The sequence below is a fragment of the Phyllostomus discolor genome, chromosome 7 (genome assembly GCF_004126475.2).
Source record: "Phyllostomus discolor isolate MPI-MPIP mPhyDis1 chromosome 7, mPhyDis1.pri.v3, whole genome shotgun sequence".
In the NCBI taxonomy this organism is placed as follows: Eukaryota; Metazoa; Chordata; class Mammalia; order Chiroptera; family Phyllostomidae; genus Phyllostomus; species Phyllostomus discolor.
The window spans coordinates 4153619-4172925 of record NC_040909.2 but is presented as its reverse complement, the minus strand read 5'-3'; the positions used below and the strand labels follow the sequence as shown (position 1 = coordinate 4172925).

The window sequence follows — 19307 nt, the reverse complement described above, 5'->3', positions numbered from 1 at the left end:
TCCAGTTTCCCGAGTGCCGTGGCCAGGAGGAACCACGGTTACTCCAACTCACAGATGAGAAAACTGAGGTCAGGGAGGGGCCATCCTTTACACCTGGTTGTAGGGTTAATAACAGAAGTATCCGCCTTTGGCCGAGGTCCGCCCATGGACCAGCACCGGCACCTGCATGTCCAGGAGTATCTGCCCCCTTTTAGGGCCCCCTGAGCCCCCAGGGCACTGGCCTCCACGGGTCCATCACCCTTGATCCCTGGTGCCAGTGGGTCACACGGTGGTGGGTGCTCACCCCACATTTGCATGGCAAGGCGACCCAGCTGCAGGCAGGGGTCTTGGGGCATGGAGAAGTGGAGACACACAGGCCCCTGCGCGTCTGGGCTGCCTCTTGGGGCACCGCTGCAGGTGTGCCGGACACAGCTTGTCTGAAGATGCAGAGGCCCGTGTGTACGTGGGAGGTGGCGGGGCTCCCCAGGAAAGCCCTGGCAGGTGCCCCCGTGGAGGCATGCCCTCGCCTGGCTTCCATCGCCAGGTCCAGAGTCCAGCCTGGCCCATGTGGGTCACTCCGCCCCTTCCCATGGCTGAGAGCTGTCCCCTCTAAATATAGCCCAGCGGGCTGAGCGCAGGCCTATTTTGGGCCCAGGCTGGGAGGCGGCCAGGCCTTCCCCAGTTTCTCGGAGGGGCTGCCCGCCACTGCCTCCATCCCGTCCTGCGGCTGGGCACCGACATCGGGGCGGACTGCCCACCCGTATCATGCCTGAGGAGACCCAAGAAGGTAGGAGATGACCGAGGTGGGGCAAGGCCCCAGAACTATGACCCCGTGGGCCAGGGAGCAACCCGCCCCATCCCACTGACCTCACTTTCTTAAGTAGTCCCTCATCAGTCACCAGCTCGAGTAATGGGACCTGCACCCTGTAGAAGGAGGGAGGCCTACCACGCCTGGAGCCCCCCACCTCAGGCCCTGCCCGTTCCCCCTGCAGGGGACAGCAGGGGCCACCGGGGGAACCACCCCGCTGTGGCCAAGTGGGTGTGAGTCAGGCAGCCGCCTGGCCAGGTCAGCTCTTCCTTCAGGGAGGAACCTGGGCGGGGGGCGGGCAGAGCTCGCACATGGCCCGGGGCCTGGCGGTGGGGAGGCTTCCACAAGCAAGGAGTCTGGAGGCTCAGAGGGGCTGCAGCGGGGACCCAGGAAGCTGCAGGTGCAGCTGCTGGCCGGGATGCAGAACCAGCTGCTCCTCAGCTCCGTCCTGGCTCACCTGGTCAACTCTCTGCATCGCATTTTCAATACTTTAGGCGGGGGTCGAATATATGGTGACAGAAGATTAAGCTTTGGGTGGCGGGCACACAGTGCAACACACCGATGGTGTATCATAGAAATGGACACTTGAAATCTTTTTTAAGATTTTATTTATTTGTTTTCAGAGAGGGAAGTGAGGGAGATAGAGAGAGAAATATCAATGTGCGGTTGCTGGGGGTCACGGCCTCCAACCCAGGCATGTACCCTGGCTGGGAATCGAACCTGCGACACATTGGTTCGCAGCCCGCGCTCAATCCACTGAGCTACGCCAGCCAGGGCTGACACTTGAAATCTTATTAACCAATGTCACCTCGATACATTTAAAAATACTTTACACTGTAGGAGTGGCCCAGACCCTGGCGATGGTGGTGGGGGAAGGTTACCTCCTTTTGGGGTCTTAACAATGAGATTTACTGTGTGTTTCTCCTGGGAGCAAACAGAATCTGAGTCCGGCTTAGAAACTGCAGGCAAAGCACAGCCGAGTGCAGAGAAGGAATTCAACTGACCCCCCACACAGCGCCCAGACGTAACATGAACAGCCTCCGTTTCTGTTTCCTTTCTGAGCATGTTGAGGGGCAGTGTCGGGCCGAGTGTGAGGTGGAGTTACTGTTCACAGAGGGACAGGCCCAGAGAGCCCACTCACCTTAGCCCCTTTCAAGACACATCCCTACAACCCTGGCTGGTGTAGCTCAGTGGACTGGGCACCAGCCTGCAAACCAGAAGGTTGCTGGTTTGGTTCCCGGTCAGGGCACATGCCTGGGTTGTGGGCCAGGTCCAGTTGGGGGTGTGTGAAAAGCAACCGATTGATCTGATGTGTCTTTCACACATTGATGTTTTCATCTCTTTCTCCCTCCCTTCCCCTCTCTGAAAGTAAAATAAAAATAAATGGAACTTCAAGTCTTTTTTTAAAAGGTTTTATTTATTCATTTTTAGATAGATTGGAAGGAAGGCAGAAAGACAGGGAGGGAAACATCAATCGGTTGCCTCTAGCATGACCCCAACTGGGGACCTGGCCCACAACCCAGGCACGTGCCCTGACTGGGAATCGACCCGGTGACCCTTTGGTTCCCAGGCAGGCATTCAACCACTGAGCCACACCAGCCAGGGCCATCAGTTGCTTCTTATATGTGCCCTGGCCAGAGATCAAACCTGCGCCATTGGTGGGTCTGGACAATGCTCTAACCAACTGAGCTATGCGGTCATGTTAAAAAAAAAAAAAAAAAGTCCCTGCTTTTTGATCTAGCAACTCTGCTTCTGGGAATCTGTCCTCATTAACTATTGTGAAATTGAGAGGAGCCTCCACACTCAACGATGCGTGTCCTGTTCCAGGGGTTATTAATTTCCGAAGGGAACTGGAAACAACCTAAATGCCCAGGCAGCTTCAAAGGGCGGCCTGGAGGAAGACCTCAGAGGGCAGAGAAAGAGAGTCGGTGTGATAACAAAGGCAGGTCCCCCGCTGTGATCGGAGTGAACAGCAGCACCACGCTGGGTGTGCTAGAGAACAGAGCCAAGGCCCGGAGGGGAAGGCGCCTCTGGGGAAGGAAAGCACTGGGCGAGCCCCCCGGCCCACTCACTCCCTGGGTCTTCAAGGAAAGCTGACAGCGGAAGGGGCAGGGGTGAACTCCACGCGCCGTGGGTTTATTCCTCCAGCGCTGACAAACTCTTCTCTAGAAACAAGCAAGCAGAGGAATACCTACCTGAAAGCCCCTGAGATGCTTGAATGGGAACAAATGGGAAGGAGCCCAGTGAACCTCCTGCTGTTGTGGGTGAATCAGGCCTATAGGGTCCCGGCTCGTCCTGGCTCCAAAATCAAGGGTCATCCCTGAGATGCCCCGTCCCCGTCTCCTCTGAGCCCACGCTGCCTCTGTAAGCCACCTAGAAGGGAGGGGGTGACCCGCAGGTTGAACCCACTCTGTGCTGCCCCCGCAGACACCACGACGCCGATGAGCCAGAGGAACAGGGCACCGCTGGCCCCCAACCACGTGCAGGAGGTGCGTCTGCACCATGTGGATTCCATCAGCGACCTGCACATCGGAGGTGAGGGGGGCAGGGGAGCGGGCGGGGGCATCGGGAGAGGAGAGGAAAGCGGGCGCACCCAGTGCCGCCCTGACGCCCCACGTGCCCCACAGGCTCGCTGCACTCCTACCTGGCCGAGGAGGCACAGCCGTGGGACGAGCTGCTGGGCATCCTGCCGCCGTCGCTGTGCGCCCAGCCCGGCTGCAGCCCCCTGCACAGCCGTGGGGGCTTCCTGCTGCTGCTCGCGCTGCTGGTGTTCACCTGCCTGGCGCTCGCCGTTGTGGCTGTCTACTTGAGTGGTATGGGGGCGCAGAAGCCAGGGGGAACCAAGGGCAAAGAGGCGGGACTGGGAGGCCCTGGTGTGGCTGCAGGGAGCGACTGCAGAGGCCCAGGCGGTGCAGGGCGGGGTGGGTGCTCACGGCACCCTGAGGCGCCGAGCTGGACGGGCCGCACCGGGCCTGGTAACCCCCACCCCCGCTGCCTGTCCGCAGTGCTGCAGAGCGAGTCCCTACGCGCGCTGGCGCACACACTGCACACGCAGGAGGAGACGCTGCTCAGACTCCGGCTGGCCAGCCTCAGCCAGCTGCGGAGGCTCAACTCCAGCGAGGCCCGAGCACCCAGCTGAGTTGCCGCTTGGACCCCGAGTCTGGGGGGCGGGGCGGGGTGTGGGGGAGGAATAAAGTGGCCGCTGACAGGTTCCCCCTCTCCCACTGCCGCTCCACACTACTTCCTTGGTGAGGTTGTGTGTGACAACCTGACCTGACTCCACAGCTGCCTGCTTCTCCTGGCGTCTTCGGGCCAGGCCTGGCCAAGCCTGCTGGTGCCAAGGCTCTGCTTTGGGTGGCCCAAGGTCAGGAGGAAGCGACACCAGCCTCCCAGGCCCTCCTGTGGCCTGCCTGCCCTCTTTGGCATCCTCCAGATAGTGGCTCAGAAGTCTAGAAATATCTGCCCCTCTGGTCACCCAAGCTTTGCCAGGCCTCCTGGCGGGGGGCGCAGCCTCAACTCTCGAAGAGGGGCCAGACTGTGTCAGAGGAGGGCCATCTGGGGAGACTCTGGGAGGGCAAGGGTGAGACAGCACTGGGAAGAACGAACGGGGCCCGAGCTCAGGATGGGGTGCGGGGTGAAAGCGCAGGCAGGGACACCCAGGAGCCAGGGCCACAGAAGGCTGAGCATTCAGTTTAATTCTCTCTTAATATTCTTTAAAAATGAGCACAGAAATCCATTCCAGGTAGCCTCCCCTCCCCACCTGTTGTGACATTTGTCCAGATGTCACCCCCCCTCCCCAAGGAAGTGGTTCATCCCTGGGGAGCGAGGCCTGAGAAAGGAGTCCCCGACCCTCCTGCTGCCCGCCGCACTGAGACGGGGCAGGCGGAGGGAGACCACAGTGGCCAAGTGCGGGGGCGGAGGGCCGGGATGCCGCGTGGTCTGGCCTCCAGCCACGCCCCCCCAGGTCTGTTTTTGGTTTAGTCATTACAAAAATAAAGCGACAATCTCTGGCAGGCACCAGTGCACTGTCTCCTGTTAAAAACACGGGCGGGGGCGGGGGCGGGGGTGGGCTCCTCTTCGGCGGGCCGAGCCTCACAGGACGTCCGCGCGCTTGTCCCGCACTCGGCTCCGCGCCTTGGTCCGCGCTTTGAAGGCCGCGGCGTTGTACAGGTGCTGGAACGGGGGCAGAGAGCGGTGAGCCGGGGGGCGGGGAGGGGCGGCCTGGGTGGCAGAGCGGAGGGGAGCCCGGGCGCCCGAGGGTGCCGACCTTCTCAAACCGGGACAGCTTGCAGGCCTTCAGGGCCGCGGCGTCCAGCACCAGCACGGGGCCCAGGTCAAAGATGTCGCGGAGCAGCTCGTTGTTCTGGGGGGACAGAGGGGACGGTGAGCCCAAGCCGGTCGGAGGCACCTGAGTGGGCCCCCCCGCCCTGCCGGCCTCCCCACCTGGAGGTGGTGGTGCATGCCCGACCCCAGCACGTCCTTAAAGGCGGCGTAGACCCGGCGCCGGGCCCAGCTGTCCACGTAGAGCACCTCGAGGCCGAAGCGGACTGTCTCTTCCTCGCACTCGCTGCCCTGCAGAGCAGAGGGGCCCACAGAACCGGGCTTGGCGGCTGTGCCCGGGGACTCGCTCCGGCCAGCACACGGGCGTTCTCACACGCACCTCCACGGAGTGCAGCACGGCCCGGAACGTGCAGCGCTGACGCCGGCGGTCGGCTTTGGCACGGTACTTGTTGCTGTCGGTGGCCAGGGTGCGCAGGACGCCGCAGAGGGCGTCCATGTCCTCGTAGAGAAAGTCCTCCTGCGGCGGGGGCGGCGGGGCCTCGTGAGCCCTGCCGGCTCTGGGCGCCGCGTGGCCCGAGCCCGTCCTTTCACTGAGGAAGTCCTTTTCTCCTCTGCCTGACCCCCGGAATCCCTTCTCCGTTGCTGCGTTGGCGAGACAACCCCCACCCCACCCCCGCTGCCAGCTCAGGGCCCCCTACACAGCCCCCGGCACCTGCATCTATACCGGGGCTACTTCCATGCACCCAAGGCTGCCCTGTCTCCTGGGGCACCCCCTGCATCCAGTCTGGGATGGCCACTGGGGGTCAGCAGGCACCGCCCCCTCACACCTCAAGGTCCCGGGCGAGCTCGAAAAGCAGCGCGATGGTCTCGCCGGCAGCGATCCGCAGGTTCACAGTTTCACTGGACAAGAGCTGGGGTAGCCGAGGCAGCTGCCTGGGGAGGGGCCATGCTGAGCTACGTGTGTGGGCTGGGGACCCCTTCACCCGTCCTGTCCCCCGTGGCAGTCACCCCTACCTGTCAAGGATGTCGCTGACGTGGGTGCTGGGGCAGATGGTGAGCAGCAATGCCCAGGCTTTCAGGGCAGCGCAGAACAGGCCGTGCAGGCTGGCAGGCGCTGCGGAGCCGTCCACGCCGCAGGACTGGCTGAAGATGCCTTCCAAGCAGGTGAGGCAAAAGAGCAGGTCCTAGGGGCACAGGGAGGCAGGTGAGGGGCTCAGGGGCAGAGCTAGGGCCTAGGTGCTATACTACCTGTGCCCAAAGGCCACTTACCTGGACATCGGCAGCAGCCACGTAGCAGCCCAAGCCCAGAGCGGAAGCACACTGTTGGGAGGACAAAGCCAGGCCACGGTCAGAGGCCGAGCCTTGGCTCCCCACCATGGGGGCTGACCGTCAGAGCAAGGGAGCCTGGAGGTGGTGGAACCCGCCTCCCTGCTTAGGGCCTGGGAGAGGGGAGGGGGGCACAGAGCATGGAGCGCTCACCTGGAGCCGGGCAGCGGGGCTGGCTGTGCTGTCACTGAGCACGGAGACCAGGAGGGGCTGCAGGCCGTGGAACAGCTCCTCGCCCTTGGGGCCAGGGCCCAGCTGCACGCAGAGCAGGCCCAACACGGCAGCGGCCAGGGCCTGCTCCTCGCCCTTCCCTGCGGGGATGCCTTCCAGTCAGCCGGCGCGCAAGGGCCAGCCGCCGGCCACTGCAGGTCCCCCACGTGTCCCTCGGCCAACCTTTCTTGAGGCACTTTTCCAAGGCGTCGGCCAGCGTGAGGCTGCGCTCCAGCAGGAAGTCGGGCAACAGGCGGGATGCCAGGACCAGGCGCAAGTTCTCAAGAGCACCTTGCCGGGTCTTGGCACTGGGGGATAAAGAGGAGGGTGTCCTGTGAGCCAGCCTGACCTGGGTCACGTCTGGCGCGGGCTGAGCAGGGACAGGGGTGCAGGGGTTAGCTGGCGGTCAGGGGTACCTCTTATCTGTGAGGCAATCCACATACTCCTTCAACTTCTCCTCAAGGTCCTCCTGCTGGCCCTGCTCATCCACGGCATCCCCCCCTGCAAGGCCAGCTGGTCAGCCCTGCTCCGTGCCCTGGCCCACAGAGCCCCCGCTGAGTCCCTGCCAAACCGCTCTCACCGGGGCTATCCTCGGCCACGGTGCTGAGAAGGCTGGGGCAGTCACTGGCGGTGCTGCGGGCCTCACTGGCTGCCTCATCCTCACTGGAGCCTGAGTCGGCTTGGGCACTGCTGCTCCGGGCACCTGGGGGGGTAGAACGGGGCACATGGGGTGCCTCACCCAGCCTCACGGCCCCGCCGGACAGATGCTGCCCCTCCCAGAGACGAGGAAACCAAGGCTGACGCGGGAGGCACACGGGCTGATGCAGAGAGTGCTGAGCCAGGAAGCACGAGAGGGGGAACAAGGCCTACGTGTCAGAGAGCATGTGGCACCGGGCCCAGCCCGGCAGAACCTGGCAGGCTTGGTGAACGGAGCCTTCCCAAGACCGGAGCTTTACGGAGGAGATCGAGAGCCAGGCAGAGGCAGAGGCGGCTGCACAGGCCCCACGCAGGCCTGTCGCCCAGGCTGAAGTGGGAGCACACCCAGGCAGATCCCGGGGTAGCTCAGCCACCGCCCAGATTATGCCTCCAACAGCCAGGGCAAGAGTCAGAGACTCAGATCACAGAGTCAGACAGACCCAGAGCTCCTACCCCAGCTGCACATATCTTAACGGGGCGACAGCCAGCCGGGCGCCTAGCCTTAAAAGCCTCGGTTTCTCTGCAGAACAGAGAAGAGCACCTCCTGGGGTAGGGCAAGTGAACAGTGACTAAATACAAGACTAGTTATGGCTCTTCTGCGGAACGACAAGGTCACCAGGTCACCCGTCCGCCCTGGGGGCCGAGGCCTAGTTCCCAGTGGATGGGGGTGGACGCCCCAGGCCTCAAGCCTACTGTCTTCTGAGCCCCCCACGGTCCATCCCAGGCCTTCAGCCCTGAGTGGAAGAGCACAACGCTTCCTCCTGCCCCCGGGGAGTGGCCGAGACTGCCCTGAAAATCCACCAGCACGGCCCAGTGTCAGGCTTGGCGGAACTGAACGCTGCCGTGCGTGACTTCTGCTTCGGCCGGGGCGGCTGCCACAGCTGAGCCCAAAATGGCTTCTGGCCACTGGGCTGGTCCTATGTCTCAGGAACTACCAGCTCCGTGTGCCTGCCGGACAAAGTTCAGCACCCACACAGGCCTCCACTCATCTCTCTCCTCACTGCCCTGCCGGCGGAGGCAGCCCAGCCTTCCCTCGTCTGTCCGTGTGCCGCGATCCCTCCAGGTGCCAGGCGTCCGCACAGCTGGTTCACTCTCCATGGTCCCCTTTTCTCTGCCTTCTCACGACCCACCCAGAAGCCCCAACCCCGAGGCTCCCTGGTTCCTAAGTCTGGAGCTGGCACCACTCTGAGAGCGTTTCCCCCACAACCAGTCCTTCTGGACTGTCACTACCCTCTGAGATGTCCCCCCACCCAAACCCCATGAGGGCGGCAGCCAGGTCTCAGCTGGGTCTCGCAGGCCCCCACCCCTGCAAAGTAAACATGTGTGTTTACTACGGGAGGACACTGGTGCACGCTGATAAGAGTCTCGGGGCTGTCTCAGGCTCCAGGGCTCCCGTCCACCCCCTGGGGCCAGGTCCACCAAGGCGGATATCCTGTAGTTTCCCTGTCGCCCTCTCCCTTCAGTTTTCCCCAGGCTTCCCAGCAACCTCCCTGTCCAGACCGAGAAAGAATCAGGGATCCGGGAGGGGGCGAGCTTCCTACTCTGTCCTAGGGGTTTGCCTGCCAAAGCAGACAACTGGGGCGAAGGAGCCTTGGGGGAACCGAGTCCGGGAGGTGCCCACCGCGTTAGGGTCAGGAGCGCTGGCTCCAGACCCGCGAGCAGCGAGCATGCTTAAGTTGTGCGCACACGTGGCCGCTGTCTGCTGGGGCACGTGCCGGCCGCGGGGTAGTTACGGGAAGCGGCGCCAAGCTGATCCAGGCAGGAGCTCCCATCCAGGACCTTCAGGGACACCGACGGGGACCCACGGAAAGTCCTTCGCTCGCCGTTTAGCAGTTGCCCCGTGTCCACACTTACCGCCTCTGCGGCGCTGGCCGCCCTTGCGCGGCGCGCTGCCCTTATGAGCGCGAGGCATACCGGGAATCGGTCGCGAGGGGGCGCAGGGTCAGGGACCCGGCGGGCTGGGGCTCCAGACCAGCGAAACGCTGGCTGGTGCGCTGAGCTGAGACTTGGGCAGGCGACGGGAGCCACACGCCGCGCGCACCACCATCTTCGCTAGGTGCCCGCCCTGCCAAACCGGTCGAAGCGCCCCGCCCCGCTAGGCAGGTTGCCGGGAAGGCGAGTTCCTGGCCAGTCGGTGACGACTCACAGCCACGCGGCCGGAACTACTATTCCCAGGGGGCTGCGCGCGCACATTATCCCTGGGCGCAGGGCACCTCGGGAATTGTAGTCTGCACCCGTGACCCGTAAGCCCACGACACTCTAGCTGAACTTCGCACCCACAATGCTGTGGGTCCTCCCCCACCCCCACCGCATGCATACACGCATGACTGTTAACTCTGAAGCTGAGCCACCCACCATGCAGGACCCACATCTCTGGGCACTGGCAGCCGGACACTCGCTACTGGATGAACAGGGGTCTTGCAATGACACAGTGAACAGCCACATCTCAGGCAGTGAAAGAAAAAGCGACTTTATGATGAAAGCAAAGTACAGACAACAGTTTAAGCGTGCGCAGACTTTAGCCAAGATCCTGAGGCCCTCCTGCCCTGGGACAGGTCTCCTTCCACCTCTCCGTGGGCCCAGTGGCGTGTAGGAACAGAGCCCTCCGTTGGCAACCCTAATCATCTGGAACCTCGTCTCTCTCTCCCTGGGACTGCTTCCTTTGTAGCAGGGATCAGGTGATCTCAGAGAGCCTCTGGGTCTACACGTGTAAATGTTCCCTTCTGATGTCTTCCACTCCCCAGGGACCCATGGGGGGCAGGGTGTGTGGGTGGGAGGACTGGCTAAGCTGAAGAGCACGGAGTGGGGCAGAGCCCTCAAGGCCTGGGAAAGGCAGCAGGGGCCAGAGGGCGGCGGCAGGTGTCCTGGCTTCATGCTGTTTCTTCAGGCCCGGGCTTAGGCCTGGGCTCCTGACAGGTGGGGCCTGCCCAGCCCCCGTAGCACCGGCAGCGGAAGGACTCCCAAGCTCCAGGGCTGCCATCTGGCCGCAGGTGTAGAAAGGCTTCCAGCTGTCCTGGATCTCGCCGGACGCAGCGCCCATGGCCATGGCACCACTGGTGACTGCAGGCTGTGGCCGCCCTGGTCACATTAATCACATAGGGGCCCAGGGTGCCCACCAGGTAGTCACGAAGATGCCAGCACTTCTCCTGAGTGAGGAAAGGGGAGGGATGGATCAGTGTGCTCGCTCCGTGGCCCTGACGTGGCCATTCCCGTACCCTGGGACGCCCACCACGGGCTGCGTGGCTGGCCGGAGGGGGCCGTAATCACCTGAGAGCTGGAGATGCCCAGGTTTCCCCAGAGCACCACGCCGGCGGCCCCCAGTGCTGCGCTGACGCCGACGGTCTGCACGAGGTCGTCCTGGAGGCAGAGAGCTGCTGAGCCAGGGCTGAGCTGGCCGGATCCCTCTGGGTCTATCTCTACCTTCCAGAAACTTCCCTGGCTCATTGCCACGACCTGATTTCACCTCTGCAGGAACACCCCGTGGCACTGAGCCCCTGAGTGGCTCCTCAGGCCCTCCACTCAGAGGACGCCTCCCCTGGGATCGGGGCGCCCGAAGGCCAAGCCTCGCCTTCCCTGAGATCTTCCAGGGTTCCAGCGCAGAGCCGCACGGTGTCGGATGCTCCAGGATCGGACCGGCTCCCTCAGACCTCCCTAGGCCAGGGCCATGCCTCCCCTCACCTGGGACAGGAACCTGCCAGAGCTCCGGGACGTGAGGCGGGCGTAGGCTAGGACAGGCAGGGGCTGTGGGTGCCCGGCGCGGGCCACTCGGAAGGCCTCCTCCAGGCGGTGGCGGACGAATGCCTGGCGGTGCGCGGGCGGCAGCCTGGGCGGGAGGTAGATGCTGGGGAAGAGGGCGCTGGAGGCAGCCCAGAGCCAGCGCAGCTGGGTGTTGCGGGCACGGGTAGCCGCGTGGCAGTGGCCCGTGTAATTGGAACCTGCACCGTGCCAGCCGTTGCCGCAGGCCGGGAAGCGGTAGAAACCCCAGAGCCCGCGGGGCCGCAGCGCCCGGCCCAGCCGCAGAGTGCCCTCCATCAGGGCCCGGGCCGCCTGCTCAAAGCCAGTTCGGGCCTTGCGCAGCTGCTCCTGGGGGTCCAGGTGGGGGAACACCCGCTGTGCCCAAGCCCATGAGGCGTCCCGATAGGCTCGGTGGCGGCCCCAGTTCCCGGCCCAGAGTGGGGACCATTCTTCCCAGTCCAGCACCGCCAGGCCGGCGAAGCCAGTTCCCAGGCTGTGGCGGATCTGGTAGGCAGCCCGTGCCAGGTGGTGGTCAAGGGGCACCGCTTGAGGGATGCCTCCGTTGTGAGCCGTGCCCCTGCGCCCAAAGTAGGGGTAGAGGCCCAGCTGTTTTTTGTAGAAGATGGTGATGTTCTGGCCGCGGAAACGCTGGGCACGGTTGGCTGTGAGGCCCAGGGCCTCCAGTGGCAGGTGCACGCCAAAGCGGGCTCCACAGCGTGCCGAGGGCACGTTCCACAGCACGGAGAAGGGGCGGGCGGGGGCCCGCAGTAGGGGGTGGCCACACCCCAGGCACAGGGCCGCCCCCAGCACCAGGGCCGCGCCTAGCTGCATGGTCACGCCCCAGGAATGGAAACCTGCGGGAGAGAGGGTGTGAGCTTAGAGACCAGGGCCCACCGTCCACACAGCAGGGACAGCTGGGCAACCCTCCCCAGCTCCTGCCCTCAGGGGGTGGGGCAAGCACGGTCCCCAGAGTCCTGTCCGAGCATCCATACCCTAAGCCGGCCTGGGCCACTCCCCTCCCTCAACTTTCAGCTCGGACACCTCCCGTACCCACAGCTTCCGCAAGTCCCCTTTCCTCTGCCCATCTTCTTCCCCACCCCAAGAATACTCAGCCCCCTCCCTGCCTCCTCAGCACTTGGCTCTCCGCGGTGACGTCCCCTCCCCTGGGAGGCCTCCGGGATCTCCAGGCAGAGGGCGCTGGGGCTCCCAGTCCTGGCACAGACCCTGCCGCGGCACTCCCGTCCATCGCCCTCTCTACCCATCCCCCGGGTCAGCGTCCTGTCTGTCTGTCTCGTTTATTCCCCGTTGCTTGTGCCCAGTCCAGGGCCTGACGCACAGGAGGTTCTCAGCGAATGGTGGGTGTGAGAGGTGAGCGAATGAGGAAGAGAACAGACACCCGTTCTCCTGGGCCTGGCAGAGTGGTTAAGGCAAAGGGCAGGTGTCCTGCCATCCATGGCCCCAGAGTCAAGGTGGATCGGGGGGCTCCTGCAGGGATAGGGGACCTCAGATGAGGCTGGGAGGCAAGGGTGGGAGTCAGCAAATAAACTGTCGTAGCCACACCCAACAGAAGCCTTTATTCAGACAGCTCAGAGGCACAGCCAGGGAGGGAGCCGTTGTCGCCCGGCCCCACTGGCACTCGGGAGACCTGGCCGAGCTAGAGCTGCGCCCCGGGGCCAGGGGCTGAGGCTGGGACTGTCTTGGGGAGTCCACTGAACCAGAAAGACAGTGCCTTGCCCTAGACGGCCCTCAGATATCCTTCTGCATCCAGAATATGGGCCGTCCTCTCAGGTCGTGGTACTGTGTCTCTAGCAGGCTTTGTGGAGCGGGCGGGGAGGCGGTCGAGGGCTTAGGCAGCGGAGGGGGTGGCGGCAATGACGGCCCTCTGGGGGCTCTCGAGGCAGCTTGGGCAGTCAGGCTAGGGGTCTTGGAGGGTGGCCATGGGGAAGGGACCCTGGGGAAGGCACTGAGCAGAGCGGCAGGCAGTCGCTGGCTGGTGAAGACCAGGCCCTGGACAGGCTCACCCAGCCGGTAGCCAAGGTGGGCATAGAAGTGCAGCTGGTCGTGGGTGGTGAGGTGTAACCGGCGGAAGCCCCGGGCCTGAGCAAAGACCTCGAGGCCCTCCATGAGGCAGCGGCCAAAGCCACGGCCCCTTAGGGCCCGGGCCACCACCACGGTCTCCACCAGGAGGCTCTGGGGCCGGTCTAGCACCCGCGACAGGCGGGCATGCCCCACCACAATGGGAGCCTTCCCTGGCACAGGGTGGGGGCTCAGCAGCATGAGGCAGAGGGGGAAGTTGTCTGAGGACTGGCCCAAGGAGTGCAAGCGGGAGGCGTGGCTGCGGGGCCACTGCTCATTGATGAGGTCGGCACAGGCATCCAGGAGCTCGGGTCGGCGATGCACAGGCTCCAGGGTCAGCTCAGCCAGGCTGGGGGTGGGGGTCTCCTCTGGCTGGAGTGCGGGATCCAAGGTCAGCTCAGTCGAGCCACGACTGAGGGTCATCTCTGGATGGCATGCAGGACCCGGGGTCAGCTCAGCTAGCCTGGGGCTCAGGGTCAGCTCTGGCTGGTGTGCAGGATCCTGGGTCAGCTTGGCCAGGTTGGAGCTCAGGGTCAGCTCTAGCTGGCAGGCAGGATCCAGAGTGAGCTCAGCTGGGCTGCTACTCAGGGTCAGCTCCATCCAGTGGGTCCAGGGCATCCTCCCCCACAATGGATGGAGGCTGAGGGCTAAAGGCTGGGGCAGAACCCAGAAGCTCTGGCCCCAGCCTGCTCTGGCCCCAGATGTGTCCTCTCCAGGACAGGTGACCCAGTCCCGCACCATCACAGCACATGCAAACCGGACACAGTGATCCCTGCTTAAAATCAACCGAGGCTCCGTTTGGAGGCAACACAGCTGTTCCCAGGAGCTCCTCTATCCCTCCCGTTCCTAAATTCCAGGTGATCCTTTTTAACCACGTGGGCCATGCCCACCACTTAACTGATCCTGGGCGCCACTCGCCCACTCAACAGGCTGTTTTGATCTCCCTGGACCATCTCCCCTGCCTGGGACACACAGCCCATGGCCCCCTCGCTACAGCACTTTTTCTTGTGCTTACAATAACAAATTTATAATCTTAATAGTTCGGGAGGACAGTAATCTGAAATGAGTCTCACTGGGCTGAAATCAAGGTTTTGCAGGGCTGGTCCTTCAGGGGGCTCTGGGCAAAAACCCATTTCCTTGCCTTCTCTCCAGCTTCTAGAAACCACCTGTTTTCTTTGGCTCGAGGGCCCCTCTCCCTCTTCAAAGCCAGCAATGGCATCGCTCCAACCTCTGTTTCCATCATCACACCTCCCCCCCTCTCAGGACATTTAGCCAATTGGGCACGGACCCAACTGTCCCTTCCGACAGGGCCCCAGCAGCACTAACACGGCAGTGCCAGTCCTGCAAGCCTGGTTCCCCCTTGGCCTGAGTTTCATAGCCACCGTAGATAAGGACCACAGCTTCCTTCCTGCATCCACAGGGGATCCAACGGCCACCAGGTTGGGGGCCCAGACCTCCTGCACTCAAACCCCATTCTTTGCCCATGCTGCTCCAAGCCCTGCGGGCAGGGGGGTCTGTGCTGGGGGATTTTCTGGCAGTGGGGGCTGGGGGAGGCGCTGAGCCGCACCCTTCTACTCACCTTCTCACCAGAGGAAGAGTCCTGGCTCCCCTTCCCCACCGCCCCAAGAAGGACCCCAGAGCTTGAGGCCAATTTCATGCTGGTCCGTAGCAGGCAGCCCCCTCCCCTCACGCCACATTCCACTTAGAAGGCTGTAAGCCCCTCACCTGCAATCTGCCACCTCTGCAGCGGCACCACCCCTCGCCCAGGAGAGAGGAAGCCCCAGGTTCTGCCTCTAGGTCAGAAACCCCAGGCTTCCCTGCGGGGTTAACCCCTTCAGTGCCGACCCAACCCACTGTGGGCGGGGTTCCTGGACTGTCAGAGACAGGCGACACTGTTCCTCCTGTGCCTCGGTTTCCCCCTCCCTCCTAGTGGGCCATAAACCGTGGACTTTTGGGGGTAGGGGGCTTTGGGAATTTGACTCTGGGTGGGTGTGTCTCGGCATGCTCTGGGAGGGAACCGCAGACACAGGGAGGGCATGCGGGGCGGACAGAGCACGGGGGACAAGGAGGACTGACACGGCGCGCCTGGGGAGGGGGCGGTACTGACATGTTGAAGCCGGGCTCCAGGATGCTCGGGGTGCAGGCTCCGCGCAGATCCGAATCTCGCTCCCTCTGGCTCGGAGTCCTCCGTCAGTCTGCGCTGCCCCCTAGCGGTGCGGCGGACGCACTGAAGCCGCCGCGGTTCCGGACGCGGCGCTCGGTCAGTCTCCCAGGGAGGCCAGGCCCGGTCAGCGGGGTCAGGCCCCGCCCCGCGGCCCGCGCGACAGAACACAGACCCGACGCAGGCTCCGCCTCCGCCACGGCCCCACCTCTGCCCCGCTCCCGGGTCCTGAGCCCCGCCCTGTTCCTTGTGCGTCACTGCTTGGACTCTCAGTCGGCTCCGCCCCTTCCCGTACGGGCCCAGCCACCGGTTCCCGGCGTCACCGCTTAGGCCCCGCCTCAGTGCGGCTCCCGAGCCCCTGCCGGCGCGCAGCGTGCCACAGCCTGGGCCGGGCGCAGGCCCTGTGTCCAGCTGGCTCGGTTTCCGCCTCGCCCTGGGCTCCGACGGACCTCGCCCCCGCGCCGCTTTGTCTCAGCTCCCGCTGGCCTCCCGCCTCCGCCAAGCGCGGAAAAGGCCAGGTGGAGCTTCCTCCTGAGCTTCGGGCCCCACCCTGGGAAGCAGCCGCCCTCGGACAGACGTCAGATTTGATAGAGAGGAGTCCTCCCTGTGCCCCCTGGATCCCGGAGCCTCAGGTTTAGGCGCTCAATAAACAGCTCTTCGAAGTAAGAATCATGTCTGCTTTATTTGCGGGGCTGGTGCCTCTGAGCGGATTCACGTTGCGTGCAGGGCTGGTTACCATCCACACAGTAGGAGCCAAAGGGCTCTACCGCTACAGCCAGACAGCCTGGGTTCGAATCTCGCTTCTCCATTGTCTGGCTGTGCAACTATTGGCAAAGGGCTTTCCCTCCCTGTGTGTTGCTCAGTGTCCTCATAGCGTCGCGTTAGGACCGGATGAGTTAGCCTACTTAAAATGCGTACTCAGCACAGGACTTGGTGAAGAGCGGGCGCTCAGAGAATGTCACTTCTTGCGAGTGCTGCAGTTTAGAGACCAGCTTAGCTGGTGTCACTGGGGGTGATAAGCCCAGGGCTTTTGACCCTGCTGGGTGGGGGACAGAGACTCGAACTCCTTATGCAACTACCCCTGTCTGTAACCACGCGTGCATATGCAGGCACACGCTCCTGACGGCGGCTGAGTGTACTCCGGACTGTGGCCGTGACTTGTGCAGCTGTGCCTACACTTGAGAAAGCCTTGGCCAGGCCCAGAGTGCACTGGGTGGTGCTCAGTGTGTGCGTCCTGGTGTGTGGCCAGTCACCACGTGCCCTGCTGCTCACACCTTGCTCCCCTCCAGCCAGGGTAGCAGTGACACTGGAATTCCACTGCCATCCGTTCCCTGTCCTCAAGTGACAGGGCACCTCGTAAGGTTAGGGGCCCACCACCAGGGTTGAGTTCAATGGAGAAGCTGGTGGGGTTGAGGATGAGGAGGGCCTCAGGATGGCTGGGGTGCCGGACACAGCGGCCGTGGCCCGAGCACAGGGCTTGACTGCAGAAACGCGCCCCGCTGGTCACGTTCAGGATGAAGGGCCCCAGTGTGGTGTCCACGTACTCCTTGATGGCCTGGCACGACTCCTGGGGAGGAGGGGGAGTGTCAAGGACACCATGGCCACGCACGGGCCCACCCAGGGCATCGAGGCCCTCACCTGCTGGCTGGCCAGGACCGCAGGGGCAGAAAGGATGGGCCAGGGTCTCCCCAGCCCACCTCTGCTCCACCCCCCACCCTGGGCCTGAGCTCACCTTGGTTTTTGTGTTCTCCCAGCTCACCCAGAGCACCACTCCTGCTGCTCCCTGGGCCGCACTCTCCCCCAGGCTGTGCTCCAGCTCCTCCTGGGGAAAGGGACAGCAGAGCTCTGTGGGTTCTCCCGCCCTCCGCACAGCTGGCTGCTATAACACCACTGGATGAGATCGATAATTCACGATTCCCACCTGGGCAGCTCTGGCCTTGGTGGCCAGAGACCAGCCTACCCCCACTCCAGCCTGTGTGTACCACGCAGGTGGGCACTGCATCCTTCTGGTGATGCTGACTAGCCTGTGCCTAGCACAGACCTTGGCACACGATGGGTGTTCCCACAAACGGGTGAAAGTGCCAGGAGGCTGTGTGGCATCAGCTGCTGGAACTAATGCCTAGCGAGGCAGGCTACAAGGTGGGCGGGGCTGCAGAAGGAGACTCACCAGCGGCAGAAAGCGGTTGGTCATGTCATAGAAGATCTGAGCGTAGGGCAGCACCGGCAGACCGGGGTCCCTGGCGCCCACCGCCACACGGAACGCCTCGCCCACTCGGTGCCGCATGTACGCCTGTGCCTTCCCTGTGCCCTCCAGCGCCGCAGGGATGTAGATGCTGGGGTAGAGGGCACGGCTCTGGCCCCACAGCCACTCCAGCTGGTCGTTCTGGGCGCGGACCCCCGGCGGGCACTCGCCTGTGTAGTTGGGGCTCAGGAAGTCGTAGTTGTAGCAGCCGGGGAAGCCGTAGAAGCCCCAGAGGCCGCGAGGCCGCAGCGCCCGCCCCAGTTTGAGGGTGCCCGCCATCCAGGCCTGCGCAGCCCTCTGGAACTGGTCCTGGGCTGCCGCCTCCACCCAAGGCGCCGGCCAGTCGGGGTGCTGCCCCTGCACCAGTTCCCGTGAGCGCTGCCGGTAAATGTCCTTGGCGTCCCAGTTGAAGGCCCAGCGCGGGCGCCAGGCCTCCCAGTCAATGACGGCTAGCCCCGAGAAGTTGGACGCCGGCATGGCAGCCAGGATGTCCCCGTAGGTGCGGGCCAGGTGCGCGTCCAGGCTGGCGTTCTGGGGCAGGCCGCCGAACACCGGCTGCCCGGCAGACGTGTAGTAGGGGTAGGTGCCCAGCTGGGAGCTGTAGAAAATGGTCACGTCCGGCCCGAGGAAGGTCTGCCCTGGGTTGGCCACCACGTCAAAGACACTGACGTCCACGTCCACGCCGTGTGTCTCCAGGCACCACTGGGTGTTTGCATTCCAGACGGTGGCGAAGGGCTGGTTGGGTACCACGGGGCCCCCGGCGCCTGGGGCCGTGCCGAGCGAGGCCAGGAAGAGGGTGCAGATGGGGAGAAGGTGGCCTGCCATGGCACAGGGCAGGTCTGGGGAAACCTGGCCAGGGGAGGCAGGGCTCAGTGCGGGCCTCAAACCCTCTGACCCCTGCTCGTTAATCCACCCCGGCTCTGGCTTCAGGTAAGCACCGCCTGGCAGGGCTCAGGGAGGTCAGGGGGCGAAGGAGAGGCATGGAAGGGAGCACCGTCCCTGGAGGGCACATCGGGGGTGCTTCTTGGGCTAGGCCTTTGCCCTGTGTCCCACCGGCCTTGCCCTGGCCTGGGCTCACCCACCCACTTCCCCAAGGGCCACAGAAGCCACGGCATCTGTTTGGAGAGGAATGGCAGAGAGGCCCTGGCCCCCGGGCTGATCTGACTGACAGGGGGCCTTTCCTGCCTCTTCTCCCAGGAATCCTGGCCAGCCACGGGAGGAGGGGATGCTCAGCGACCAAGGACAAGTCAGCCCGGCCCTCCTGCACACCCGCCAGTCTGCCCTGCTGACCTCAGGGCTGCAGAGCCTTACCCTCCAAACTCCCTGACCCCAGGGTGAGGGCTCAGCAAGATTCCTTGTTCCTCAACTCTGGCCCCAGCTGCACCAGTTTCTAGGAGGAAGAAGCTGCTGCCCGTAAGTCAGAGCTTTTTTTGTAGGGGGTCACCCCACCCAGTCTGGGGGCGGGCTGAGGGTTGGGCCCTGCGCTGGAGGGCTGGGCCAGGCCTCGGAGTCACCTCGGCACCCCTAGCAAAGGGCGCTTGGTAGGGGGTGGGGCCTGGGCCGGAAGTGACCCCTCCCACCCTGTGAGCACTGAGGCAGGGCTTTGTGGCTGTACTTGGGGTGGGGTGGGGGGGCCTGTCTGGGTGGCAGCCCGCTGGGCAGGCCTGTCTGTGGCACTGAAATCTGGGTGTCTCGGGACTGACACCCAGGGAGTGCGCCGGCCCCACTTGGCTGCACTATGACCTTTGGGGGCCCTGGGCATGTTTGCCTTTGTGGGTGGGACTCTTCCTCGG

The 19307-nt window shown here is 63.9% G+C and overlaps 4 protein-coding genes and 1 long non-coding RNA gene across 13 annotated transcripts; 2 read left to right on the top strand and 3 right to left on the bottom strand.

Moving 5' to 3' along the window:
• Window positions 1-194: 194 nt before the first annotated feature.
• On the top strand, window positions 195-4774 carry LSMEM2 (leucine rich single-pass membrane protein 2). The gene is made up of 4 exons (XM_028517934.2): window positions 195-766; window positions 3215-3322; window positions 3415-3600; window positions 3793-4774. Exons 1-4 carry the CDS (start codon window positions 745-747, stop codon window positions 3924-3926), a joined length of 450 nt encoding a protein of 149 aa, XP_028373735.1. The 5' UTR covers window positions 195-744; the 3' UTR covers window positions 3927-4774.
• Window positions 4462-9387, bottom strand: IFRD2 (interferon related developmental regulator 2). The gene is made up of 12 exons (XM_028517932.2): window positions 9155-9387; window positions 7185-7307; window positions 7021-7105; window positions 6788-6912; window positions 6548-6705; window positions 6338-6388; window positions 6083-6252; window positions 5896-6001; window positions 5448-5585; window positions 5231-5359; window positions 5055-5150; window positions 4462-4960 (listed from the first exon to the last, which is right to left on the bottom strand). The coding sequence occupies exons 1-12, from the start codon at window positions 9210-9212 to the stop codon at window positions 4880-4882; spliced, it is 1320 nt and encodes a 439-aa protein (XP_028373733.1). The 5' UTR covers window positions 9213-9387; the 3' UTR covers window positions 4462-4879.
• A 369-nt stretch (window positions 9388-9756) lies between these two features.
• On the bottom strand, window positions 9757-18718 carry LOC114501418 (hyaluronidase-1). 6 transcript variants are annotated; one of them, XM_028517918.2, is made up of 6 exons: window positions 17440-18718; window positions 17005-17094; window positions 15219-15318; window positions 10979-11889; window positions 10568-10657; window positions 9757-10446 (listed from the first exon to the last, which is right to left on the bottom strand). In XM_028517918.2, exons 1-6 carry the CDS (start codon window positions 18337-18339, stop codon window positions 10171-10173), a joined length of 2367 nt encoding a protein of 788 aa, XP_028373719.2. In that variant the 5' UTR covers window positions 18340-18718; the 3' UTR covers window positions 9757-10170. The 6 variants fall into 6 exon arrangements, with proteins under 6 accessions (XP_028373719.2, XP_035886189.1, XP_035886187.1 ...); XM_036030293.1 differs by lacking the exon at window positions 10568-10657 and having other exon boundaries at window positions 10016-10446; XM_036030296.1 differs by lacking the exons at window positions 17005-17094; window positions 17440-18718 and having other exon boundaries at window positions 10979-11123; window positions 15219-15273.
• On the bottom strand, window positions 12590-15316 carry NAA80 (N-alpha-acetyltransferase 80, NatH catalytic subunit). 4 transcript variants are annotated; one of them, XM_036030297.1, is made up of 2 exons: window positions 15219-15316; window positions 12590-13650 (listed from the first exon to the last, which is right to left on the bottom strand). In XM_036030297.1, exon 2 carries the CDS (start codon window positions 13532-13534, stop codon window positions 12782-12784), a length of 753 nt encoding a protein of 250 aa, XP_035886190.1. In that variant the 5' UTR covers window positions 13535-13650; window positions 15219-15316; the 3' UTR covers window positions 12590-12781. The 4 variants fall into 4 exon arrangements, with proteins under 4 accessions (XP_035886190.1, XP_035886192.1, XP_035886191.1 ...); XM_036030299.1 differs by having other exon boundaries at window positions 12590-13654; window positions 15219-15310; XM_036030298.1 differs by lacking the exon at window positions 15219-15316 and adding an exon at window positions 14837-14959.
• On the top strand, window positions 15546-19307 carry LOC118501542. The gene is made up of 2 exons (XR_004904163.1): window positions 15546-15934; window positions 18712-19307. It is a non-coding gene; the product is annotated as an uncharacterized LOC118501542 (long non-coding RNA).